The sequence below is a fragment of the Ictalurus punctatus genome, chromosome 28 (assembly GCF_001660625.3).
Source record: "Ictalurus punctatus breed USDA103 chromosome 28, Coco_2.0, whole genome shotgun sequence".
NCBI classification, from domain to species: Eukaryota; Metazoa; Chordata; class Actinopteri; order Siluriformes; family Ictaluridae; genus Ictalurus; species Ictalurus punctatus.
Window position 1 is genome coordinate 17,942,536 of NC_030443.2, and position 13,422 is coordinate 17,955,957.

At 38.4% G+C, this 13,422-nt stretch overlaps 1 protein-coding gene across 2 annotated transcripts in view; it reads right to left on the reverse strand.

Annotated features, from left to right (window-relative positions):
* The window catches only part of LOC108260352 (astrotactin-2), a 345,742-nt gene that overhangs the window by 141,894 nt on the left and 190,426 nt on the right, over nt 1–13,422 (reverse strand). For both annotated transcript variants that reach the window (XM_017460589.3, XM_053676996.1), the window contains exons 8-10: nt 5,520–5,604; nt 4,760–4,834; nt 41–178 (exon numbers count right to left, since the gene is read on the reverse strand). In XM_017460589.3, the coding sequence (XP_017316078.1) occupies nt 41–178; nt 4,760–4,834; nt 5,520–5,604 (298 nt within the window). The remainder of the gene's footprint in view (nt 1–40; nt 179–4,759; nt 4,835–5,519; nt 5,605–13,422) is intronic.

Sequence of the window (13,422 nt, forward strand, 5' to 3'; positions counted from 1 at the left end):
AGCTTGAATACACATATAGTATACACACACACACACTTACCGGATGTCCCCGGGGTCTTCGGTGACGAGTACGTCGGTCTTGCAGCTGGCGACAGGGTTGATTGACAGCTCGACTGGTGGCACCACAAAGCTCTTGCTGACGGGCAGCCAAAGGCCTTGGCCCAGACTGTAAGAGGACCTGCACATGGCAATAATACAGGCAATCAGACAGCATTCTGGGAGTCAGCCATGAACACAGGCAGCCAGAGAGCATGCTGGGAATGGCAACTACCCCATGTTATCCACACAGCTGCTTTTTATCCATAAAGTCATATAACAGAAGCCAGGTTTGATTATTGTAAATCTGGTTTAATAGCATAATTAAAAGAATATTAAGAAAAATGGTCTCATGTGGAAGTGTGAGAGTGCAGACGGTTACAGATATACCTAACGGTGGATAAAAATGGTTTCTCTGTTGTGGCAGTTATTTACTTTTTCTGGCATGTTTTATTTAATTAATTATTTTTACAAAAAAAATCTTTCAGCTCCACTTGTGACAGAACCGTCACGGCAAACCAACAGAAAGTCGTCCGACTTGATCCTACGATGAAACGATTCTATACCGATCGGCGTGGTCTCTCCCAGGATGACTCCACACCGACCAAAAAGACACAAAGGCTGAAAATGATGAAGATGGAAGTGAGGGAAATCGTACGCTATGACCTTTATAGCCTCCAGATCTCAGCCCAGTCGAAAACCTACGGGAGATTTTCGAGTCAGATCCACCACGCCAATGGGAAAAGCTCTTCCAAGAACATCCATAGCCTAGATATTCAGCTTCGTGGAAGAGTTGAGAGCTATATGAAATCCTGCTTGGTGAAAGAGACAAACGTGGAAAGGAAAAAAGAAACCCACCACTGCTCATCATTCCCACTGTGAAGCGTGGTGGTGGGAGCATCATTTTACACTTGAGTTACACTGAGCCTTTTGGCTGCTTCTCTGATTAAAACCCTGACTAATCCCCTGCTTTCGGTGGACGGTCTTCCTTGGTCGCAGTTGTCACAATTAATCGATTATGAAAATGATCGCTCGTTTATGTGGAACAGTATCAGGATGCTTATTTATTTATTTATTTATTACTAAGCACCGAGTGATACTTGTTTTGGTAGCTCCTTGGTCCATTCGACTAATCACATGACTTCTAACGCCATTCCTTTTTCCTCCACTTCGACGGGCTGCTCGGCACAGATTCTTGACATATAATCCCAGTGAAATCCATCTCAGTTCCACTACGGAAATGTGGGAAACAATATCACGTACGACTGTAATAAAATAACACTCGAATAAACCATGTCAAGCGTCATGTCTGATAAAGTAACAACAACCTCATACGCAAGTGCTTCTAGAAAGAAATTATTTCATTTTAGGCCGTATTATATGCGAGACCTCTGCACTGAGTCCATTATGTAATAAGCTGCCATTAATGTAATACAAGTTATTATATTTCAAGGCTTTATTGCATTTGGACCTCTGCATCAGAGCCATTATGTAATAACCTGCCTATAAGGTAATTACATATTGCCCCCACAATAGTATACTGCAATGTCAATCCTTTTTTTGTAATAATATTGGCCTTTTTAATGTTGCTAAGCTGCAGTATGCAAATGAGCCCGATGAAGTGCCTTTTACTCAATAAACACAGCCGAAAATGGAGCCGTTTCTTCCCCTAACTCTGCCGTTTTCTGATATCTTCGGTTCTCCAGTGGATCTGGCTTATCTTGTTTGTTGAAAGATCAGCAAGTCTCCTCCGAGGTATTCGCTCTGTCCTCGTCTAACCCCGTAGCGCACGCGGTGACCGCGCGGCCGGCTGCCGTTCGCTCGGTGTTTACACGCATCGCAGTTCGGCATACTGGACTCAATGACACTCTTGATAAAGAGCTTAATGTTGTTTCCAGTGAAAGGATCATTAACTCGCTGACATTCCACGAGGAATATTAAGCGCTTGTTTTTACATGATTTATTTATTTATTTTTTTTACAAAGCAGTCCTTGTAAAAAAAACGTGACGCTTTCCTGTATTCGAAAACGGCAGTTAGGTCAAAGATCTGTATTCGGAGTCGTCTCACGGGGTCAATCGTGAGGATTTCATGCGGAAATTGAAGCGCATACTGGTATTCATAGCTCAGCAGAACTACAGACTTAAGCACCGTATACTGGAAGATGTGCCGGAGGTAAGCACGTAAAACAGAGGCGTGTCTCTTCATAGTGCAAAATAATAGCATGCGCTGGATCAAGTGCTATTCCATGAGTCTTGTTATAAGTTATCAGTGTTGTGCCGCATTGTTAAACCGAATCGGATTTGCGGTAATTAATCATAATTTACTATTCACTCGGACTGCCGAACGCATATACTGGCGATATACTACGTGCACTGCTACTAGACGCTCATTTAAAGCGTATCCTTTAATCCAAAGTCGATCCAAACATAAATCCTTTTAAAACAATCAAAATAGCATTTTGACAATTACTTAACCCTGACTTTAGTGTTACAGTAAACCTAGATTAGCTTTAATCCTGATGTATTTCAATCCGGGATTTGTTTAAAACCGATTTTTGTGTCAGACTAAAGTCGTGGATTAAATGACGGATTAGATATAATCCGGGGTCGGAATTAAAGTTCGACGTGACTGCCGTATTAGGTAAACATCGTACATCGCGTCTGACCGAGACAGAACGCGAGTGACAGTTCCATCATCTGTACGGCTGTACGGTTTCCTGAGCACCAATCAATCGTCCGCATCGGTTCCCGTGAAACTCGGCCACTGAGCACTACGCCTGCGTCCCTGACCTCAGATATGGAAACGAACGCGGTGAATCACATCGGATCGATGCGCACTCACGCTCGTAAATAAGACGCAGGTGACGCGGGCACCGCTCTCGCTCATCAGCTGACACTGGAGAGCCCATCGATTGGCTCTTTCTCCTCACTATCAATCAGCACCGAGCGAGTGCATTAAACCAGCGTGTCGTCAGCCGGCACAGAGCGATGACATCTCGGTAAGTACGACGAGAGCTAAATAAATTCAAAGCACTCCATTTTTGTCTTGGGGAAAGGAGTGAAAAATCACCAGGGTGGAATCTGATTGAATGTTTTGAGAGCTACGGCTTTATATTGTGGCTCTGCTAATCAAAATGTCACGCGCTGCTAATTGTAGAGGGAGGAAATGATCGTTGCTAGCCTTAATGACTGTAGCGAGTGCAATCAGCGGTGATCAAAATTAATGTGTGGAAATTAACATTTTTCCATGAGTTACAGCTTTTAGCATCTTTTATTGTTATTTTTTTGTAAATACTTATTCGATGAATAAATTAATTAACAAACTACAAATGCTGTAATCACTATAAAGAGGTCTTTAAGATGCTTAGACCGATAAAAAAAAAAAATCTAAATATGAAATTAAGTTAAATGAATATGGTACTAATTTCATATTTATAATAAACACATTCATATAAGGTATAAAACATAAAAAAATACACAAATATATGTAATAATAACTAATAAAAATGCATTGAACTTTATAGCTATATTCATGTTCTATTAATATTCACTTTTATCTCATTATCATATTATCATTATTATTATTATTATTATTATTATTATTATTATTATTATTATTATTATTATCATTGTTGTTGTTATTATTATCATTATTATTATTATTATTATTATCACGACTACTACTACTATTATTATTATTATTATTATTATTATTATTATTATTATTATTATTGTTATTGTTATTATCATCATCATCATCATTCTAATAATAATAATAATAATAATAATAATAATAATAATAATAATAATAATAACAATAATAATAATAATACCAGTAATAATAATAGTTATTATTATTATTCTGATATTATTATTCTAATATTATTATTATTATTATTATTATTATTATTATTATTGGCATTATTGGTATTGTTAATCATAATATTAATATTATTCGTATTATTATTATTATTATTATTATTATTATTATTATTATTATTATTATTATTATCATCATCATCATCATCATTATTATTCTAATAATAATAATAATAATAATAATAATAATAATAATAATAATAATAATAATAATAATAACTATTATTATTCTAATAATAATAATAATAATAATAATAACTATTATTATTACTGGTATTATTATTATTATTACTATTATTATTATTATTATTATTATTGGCATTGTTAATCATAATATTAATATTATTAGCGTTATTATTATTGTTATTATTACTATTACTATTATTATTATTATTACTATTACTACTACTATCATCATCATTTATTATTATTATTATTATTATTACTGTTGCTTATTATTATTATCATTAATATTGATATTATTATTATTATTATTATTATTATTATTATTATTATTATTATTATTATCATTATTAGATATGCTTTAAAAACTGTTAAAGAATCTTTTAATGAATTTTGTAAGAAAATATATATATTCATCAGATTTAAAAAATGACAGTAAGGATGTTGTGAACATTAATTACAGTAACTACCTGGAAAGTTTCTCATTTGGAGCTTGTGGTTCTCACGCCTTATGAACCCCTAGAGTAAGAACTCCTGAAGGAGCCCTGGGAAAGGACATCTCCTGGGGGGTTAGTCTGGTTGTGTTTGACTCCCTTTCTGATCTCCGGAGCCTGCGGGATTGTGATCTGGGACTGGAAAGTAGAGATGTAGAGATGCTCACCTGAAGATCTTCTCCGGCGCTTGTTCTCCCGTCACCAGGTCATAACCTCGCTCCAGGTTTGAGTACGGCCACGGCCTGCGGGAGATTTACAACACATCATCATCGTATATAAATCAACAGGACAGGATCGTTTGGCTTAAATTGGAATTAAATTTTGAGGTAATTATTTTCCTCAATTTTTGTATTTATTTATTTATTTAAGTTAAATGAACTTCTTCGGTTTTACAGTGCATAAAGACTGGCAAGTCATACTTTTTATCTGTTTATAGTTACATTTAATCTTATCCATAAAAACTGCTTTCCCGTGTCTGTTACAAAGCACTGACACTGGAGACTCCTTCCAAAAAAAAAAACAACCCCAAAAATGCTACGTAAACGTCTGCGACTATGTGGAGATTATCTGGTCGCTGTTGTAAACTGCTCGCGGAATAGAAAGGACATGGTAGAAAACGAATTCTCACCGATCAGCTTTGAGCATTCACCAGCGCAGTGCTGTGATCGTGTTTATTACTATGAATATTTGAAACGAAAAGGGATGTCTGGCCTTCACGTCGGCGCGGTTTAGGGAATCCTCGAGTAGTCTATATTTCCCCATTAACGGCGTCGTCGTGCCACCGCCCTTCCCACCGACCCCCTGCCGCTCGAGTGCTCGCCGTCACGAGGTGATGTATCTTATTTTTGATTTCCTTGTCTCTTTCCCTGTCTGCTCGCTTTTTATCATCTCTTTCTCGCCGTGTGTTAAGGTGACAGTCTGCCTTACCCTTCGTTCCGTCCCCAGTCGGTACGGATGCAGAGGTGTGCGTGTTCAGGGTCAGGCGAGTAACCGTCCAGGCAGCTGCATTCTCCTGGAAAGAACAAAAGACAGAGTGACAGATATCCATTTATCTAGCCGGTGGTATATATTACCCCTGCGCATTACTCCGTCTCCGTCCATCGCACACCCCTTAGTGCACTTCCTTTACAAGTAGATTTCCTCCTTCACCGTGACCTCTAAACACAATGGAGACTAATCATTACCTACTGACTGGATTTACTCTAATACGTGTTATTCACAAGTATTACTCATGTAGCGCTTATAACAGATTCAAATACATTGTTGTCGTTTTAATTTTTTTTTTTTATAACTATGTCTAATCTGCATTGTGCAATATGATTATATATCGCAATATAATCCCGGGACATACATTCGGTCATTGATGAACCAATCACACGCACTCGTGTTAGGGAGTCACAAACTCCCTAAGCTACATAAGCACTTCATAACGACCGACATAAACCTTTCGTGCAATCTTTATTTTACAGTAAGCACTTTATCCGGGTCAGGGACACACCGTAGATCCCATTCGTAAGACGTTAACACACCCTGGATGAGACATCGGACCATTTATGAAGACTTTTTTTCCCCAACAGTCATAAACACGTCAAAGCGACATAACCTCTTAAGTCAAGCTACGTAGATATTTACTGACATGATGTTATAATTATATGTTATAATGATCACGTTTTACGTCTTGACTTAAAACAGGACGTCAGGACAATCGACTTGGTAGCTATTTATGTATGTACGGCGCTCTCCGTTAATATTGGCACCCTTGGTAAATATGAGCAAAGAAGGCTGTGAAAAATTTGTCTTTATTGTTTAAACGTTTGATCTTTTGTTTAAAAGATTTCACCAAAATACTCCACAACACAGGTTTATATATATATATATATATATATATATATATATATATATATATATATATATATATATATATAAAAATCTTTGTTTAATATAGGTGTGCAACAATTATTGGCACCCTTTTAGTCAATACTGTGTGTTACCTCGCTTTTCCAAGATAACAGCTTCCGAGTCTTCTCCTATAACACCTGATGCGGTTGGAGAATACACGGCGAGGGATCTGAGACCGTTCCTCCATACAGAACCTCTCCAGATCCTTCACATTTCGAGATCAATATGTGAATATAATAGTTATAACGTGAAATACAAAAACGATTTATTTATTTTTTTTTAATTCCCTGGAGTGTTTTTTGGTTGAATCGGCTGTATAACTGTTAAATATTGACAGTTTATATGTTTTCTGAGTAAAGCTAGGGCTATACCGCTTATATAATCCATCCTAAAGCATCCATAAACATGGATATCAAGACACCGTGATGACTCTGATGTACTGTAGCTCGTTTTCTTCTTTTAATGAAACACGTTGTTTATGTATTTAACTTTTATTTCATTTATGAGCATTTTATTGATCATTTTTAAATAAAAGGAATTTATCCTGAACTCTGCTTAAGGCATATGCAACAAGCAAGACCCGGTATTAACTCAACACACCCCTTTTATGTGTCATCGGTTATCGTTGCTATGGATTTTCATCCATAAATGTAACCATAACTTATTATTTAGACTTTTCATACGATTGAAAACATCCTGTAAAAACAGTGGACCCGTGTTTGAAACGTTTAAACGTTTACATTTTACAAGAACATGCCATTTTGAATTTTAGGTCAGTTTGTCACTTGACCTCGTAAAGAGTGTGTTATTTCTATGGATGTGCAACGTTTCGTCCCCCGCTGCTACATCGCTACAGTAATACGCACCAGCTGTTCCTCATCATGGTTCCACTCATGAAGCAATATAAATAGAATCAAATTTACACTGGATATTCCACCCAGCTTTTCACAACACGCTCGATCTACCACGTCGTTGTCCTTTCTCCGTACACCTCTCTCGTATACTCTACTTTCTCCTCAGTTCGGTTCCCGGTTATTTCTCGTTGTTTTCTCGTGCTTCAGCGTTTCGGTAAACTCCCTCAGCACTACCGAATCACGTCTCCCGAGATTTCTCTGCGTGACGCGCCGTGGCTCACAGGACGCTGATTTATGAGCTGTCAAACGATATAAGCGGTGAGATTCATAAATCTGAAGAAAAAAGGAAACAACAAGCCGAAATAATACGATCAGTTCCCTTTAGTTCCCTTTTCGAAACTCTTTGCTCGTGAACTTGCTTTACTTTTTCCTCCGGTTTTGTTTTCTTCTCTCGGTGAAAAACCCAAACGGAACAAATGCCGCAGAGGATTATGGACCATTTCATTTACTCCGAAACGCGCTGGAATGAACGTTAAGAAAAAGTCCTGCATACTGATTCGGCAATACATTCAAACGTTATCCTTAGTGCCTAAAACTTTGAGATATTTTTTTCTCTATTTTACAGTTTATTAGATCAAATCTATCAATTATTCCTGGATCTATTTGACTTCAATGACACACTCTCTTCACTTAGCCTGATAGGCACTGAGGCCACACCAATTCATCAGGACTGACAAACAACTGTATTTTGATTGACAGGCCACGCCCCCATCAATTGCACTGATAGCCATAAAGGACACACGTCCTGAGACTGACAAACAAAAAGTCCATGGCTTCTTCATGAGGACTTCATAGACACAGAGGTCACACCTCTTTCACTGATAGTGATGCACACAGGCCACGCCTCCTTCAGTGAAACTGATAGACACAGAGGCCACACCTCCTACAGTGAAACTGATAGACATAGAGGTGACACCTCTTTCACTGATAGTGATGCACACAGGCCACGCCTCCTTCAGTGAAACTGATAGACACAGAGGTGACACCTCTTTCACTGATAGTGATGCACACAGGCCACGCCCCCTCACTAGAACTAACAGGAACTGCACTGTGTAAGATTTATTATATAAAGAGATTATGATTTGAATAAGGAATAAAACACTTTGTGTTGTTTATATACGAAAACAATGAAGAATGAGAAACTGATGATTTCCCTATAACACCTTGTCCCAAACTTCACTGTCTCCTTCACTCAAAACACCTGCAAAGGTTTCCTGAGCCTTTAATCTCTCAGTCTGGTTCAGCACATACACACACACACACACACACACACACACACACACACACACACACACACACACACACAATCACAGGGAAGATGGAAGTCAATGTTGCATTTCATTTGGAAATCAAGGTCGCAGAGTCTGGAGGACGAGTGGAGAGGAACAGAATCCAAGCTGCTTGAAGTCCAATGTGAAGTTTCCACAGTCAGTGATGATTTGGGTTGCCAAGTCCTCTGCTAGTGTTGGTCCAGTGTGTTTTCTCAAGTCGAGAGTCGATGCAGCGTCTACCAGGAGATTTTAGATACTTCATGCTTCAATCTGCTGACGAGCTTTATGGAGACGCTGATTTCCTTTTCCAGCAGGACTCTGCACCTGCCCACAGCGCCAAAACTTCTAGTAACTGTTCTACTGACCGCGGTGTTACCGTGCTTGACCGTCCAGCCGACTCGTCTGACCCGAACCCCACAGGGAATCTATGAGACACCCCAGACCCGACAATACAGACGAGCTGAAGACCGCCATCAAAGCGACCTGGACTTCCAGAACACCTCAGCAGCGCCACAGGCTGATCGCCTCCACGCCACGCCGCACCGACGCAGTGACACGTGCAAAAGGATTAAAACCCCGACCGAGCATCAGCGCGTAAATTAACACACTTTTCACAAGGTCGACATTTCTGTATTATAAATTCTTTATTCGAATACTTTGAGACACTGGAGTTTTGATTTTAATCAAGTAAAAAATAAAAAATAAAAAAGTCTTGAAGCATTTCACGTCATGTGTAATGAATCTAGAATATATGAAAGTTCCACTTTTGGAATTAAAGTACGGGAAGAAAACGAACTTTTCCACGATATAAATTTTTTTTAGATGCACCTATAAACCTGTGAATTCCAGCTGTGCTACCGTCAGAGCTGCTGTTACAGAAAATGAATCATCAATCCGAAGCAAGAATTCAACGGCGCTATAGTCTAAGTAAGATTTACAATAAATTGTTCCTATTCTCGTTAGAGTAGACTGCGTGCATCTGGATCTTTAAAAAAAAAAAAAAAAAAAAAAAGAATAAAATAATAAAAATGCTACGATGGTTGATGTCGCCCCACGGGCTAGTGCTTAATGTGACAGAATGACACCACCTTATCTTCAGACGGAGACATCTCATGGTGCTTCGAGGAGGCCTGAACTGCATGTCGAGGCATAATAGAGGCAATTAATTTCATAACTAGGTGTTAATAATTAATTAAATGAGCGTATGACCCGAGCGCACGGCGGATACCTGCGACACTTCTTCCCGTACTGTACGTGACAGATAATTTCCCTTCAATGCCACAAAAATATATATATAAATTCGCCCTTTTTCAAACGTCAAATTACGCTCAGCTGTAGGTGGCAGGTTGCTGTGCCTTCCACTTCAGAGATCTCAAATTAAAAACGTTTTCAACAACAGGCTTGAAAGATTCCACCTGCAGATTGCCTTCAAATCGCCTGCCGCTGTCATGAAAAGGTGCGTTTATGCAATTTCCAAGTTTGACGACTTCTTTTTTTTTTTTTTTTTTCCAATCGAGTTAGAGGGCATGTTGAATGGAAGGATATTTCTTGAAGGTCTTTGAAAACTAGGAACATTTCTTGTCGCAGGATACGGAGACTTTCAAAGAAGCCGAGCCGCCGCTAATAAAACCGGCTCATCTGCATGCGGATATAACTCTTTCACCCCAATCTGGAAGGTCAAAGCCGTTAGCCAGGTGCTAAAAGTGCCATCGCAAGAACAATAACGGTGGCCATGCGTTAGCAAAGAGCGCTAACTGCAGCTTTGTGATGATCCTCTGATGGATCGTTCCCGCCTAAATCTTTTCTCACACGGCGAGGAGACATGTCGCTAATGTCATTCTAACGCCTGAAGTCTCAGCTCCTGTGAGAGCACTTGAAGGAACGACGGTTCTCGTCTTCTTTCTAAGTATGTGCTCTGTTCCATCCTGTTACTTTTAACGGTTTTGGATGAAACTGAAAGTCACGCCATGGGGAAAAAAACGAACAAAGCAAAACCTGTGTCTCGTCTTGTTCATGTTGTGCATTATCCTTGATAGAAGAACAACACAATCGTTCAAACACAGGCCCTAAATTTAAAAAAAAAAAAAAAAAAAAATGGTTGCTATGGTTTCCATAGCAAAACCAGATGATTTTAAAATCCAACGGCAAGTTATGAAACAGTACTCATGCATACCTACATAAGCCCTTTATAACAGCTGACATAAACCTACATAATCATCTATGAAGGCGTATTCCATCTATATCTGGCTCTCAAACAGTATTTACGGACATCTACGTGAGCCGTTTATAACATGTTGCCTACACCTAAAGAAACATTTATAAAGGCTTATTGCGTCTACAGCTAGTGAGCATGTTAATTCTGATGTCAAGTTGACATAAGACAGCACTCATGGTTACACCTTCATAAGCGATTTATAACAACTGATATACACCTAAATATACATTTATAAAAGCTTATTCCATCTACAGTGAGCTATCGTGTTAATTGTGATGTGGAGTTGACATAAGGTAATACGGTACTCATGGGAACCTACATAAGCCCTTTATAACAAGTGACATAGAGAAAAGAAACATTTGTAAAGGCTTATTCCATCTACAGTGAGCTATCGTGTTAATTGTGATGTGGAGTTGACATAAGGTAATACGGTACTCATGGGAACCTACGTAAGCCCTTTATAACAAGTGACATAGAGAAAAGAAACATTTGTAAAGGCTTATTCCATCTACAGTGAGCTATCGTGTTAATTGTGATGTGGAGTTGACATAAGGTAATACGGTACTCATGGGAACCTACGTAAGCCCTTTATAACAAGTGACATAGAGAAAAGAAACATTTGTAAAGGCTTATTCCATCTACAGTGAGCTATCGTGTTAATTGTGATGTGGAGTTGACATAAGGTAATACGGTACTCATGGGAACCTACATAAGCCCTTTATAACAAGTGACATAGAGAAAAGAAACATTTGTAAAGGCTTATTCCATCTACAGTGAGCTATCGTGTTAATTGTGATGTGGAGTTGACATAAGGTAATACGGTACTCATGGGAACCTTCATAAGCCCTTTATAACAGGTGACATAGAGAAAAGAAACATTTGTAAAGGCTTATTCCATCTACAGTGAGCTATCGTGTTAATTGTGATGTGGAGTTGACATAAGGTAATACGGTACTCATGGGAACCTACGTAAGCCCTTTATAACAAGTGACATAGAGAAAAGAAACATTTATAAAGGCTTATTCCAAATAGAGTCAACTTTCAAGTTAATGCTGATGTCAAGTTGACATAAAGCAATACTCATGGACACCTACATAAGCCCTTCATAAACTTTTTCATTTTCTTGAAATCCTTTGTGTGTCGGAATGCGTTCTGGTTATAACGACTAATAACTAGTAATAACACTTCTAGCATTTTACATAGACCTGAATTTGAACTGATAAATGCAAAATCGCAGGACATGAAAATCAACGCACTTTCTACAAAGGTCATGGTTATAACGAACTACGAGCCCATTCACGTCACGTCGCAATGCCTTCATAAAGGCATTATAAACTGTTATAATTATTTACGAAAATGCATTACGCTTTATAGCTTCGTTTATGATACATAATGAAACGGTAACATGATTTAAGGTCTGTTCATAACACATGATAACACCACTACTAAACATAATGCACTAATAATAATAATAATAATAATAATAATAATAATAATAATAATAATAATAGCCAATAATATAATGTGTTGTAAATGCAGCTTATAATGCATTCTGTTGGCGATTTATAAATTCATTATAAACATTACCGTAAACTGTAATGCGTTTTATATGAAACGGTTACAACGATGTATATGATGCCTTATGAACACGTTATAAGACGTCATGCATGCATTCGTATAAAACGCACGGCCTTCGTAGGAAGTGTCACCGCACTTTTCTTCTCTGAGCGCTAGTGCCAGATTGACTTTTGAAAACATAAATCCTACAGAACTTGGACCTCTTTATCGACAGATTTGGTGTTTTATTCGGTTTTTAAACGAAGGGCAAAAAGTGCATCCCTATCAAGCAGCGGAGGCGGGAGGCCGGCCTGTAATCATTTTCTCCTCTGTTCTTTCCAGCGTCCGACCTGCGTGATTAATGATAGGTTTCATTAGAATGCTTTTCCAATCTCGCTAAAGGCCACGCGGGCAATTTTCCGATTTCAAGGTTCATGGCATAGGCGCGGGGACGGCGAGGCTGTTGTCCTGCTGCATATTTTCCCACACAATTTCAAGGAAAACCAATTCAAGCTGCGTGGAATTTAGAGGATTCGTCATGTCGGTCTTGCTCAGGAGCTAAGCACACACGCAGGATCAAATCCAGGCTGGCTGATAAACCCAGATAAATTACAATGCTCTTCTCTCAGCGCTGTTTTCCATACATTGGCATAAGACAGTACGCCTACGTAAGCCCTTTATAACAGCTGAAATAAACCTACATAAACATCCATAGAGGCATATTTCAGCTATATCCAGCTGTCATGGCGAATTTGATGTCAGGCTGAAACAAAACAGCATTCATGGACATGTACAGTACATACACCCTTTATAACAGTTCACCTAAACCTACATAAGACAGTACTAATAGACGCATGTGCAACAACTTATTGACAAGGGTTTATATTGACTAATTGACATCACAGCTGAGAGAACTGACAGCTTTTTAGATTTTTTTGTTGACTTAAGGTTAACAAAATGGATATAAGGACCTG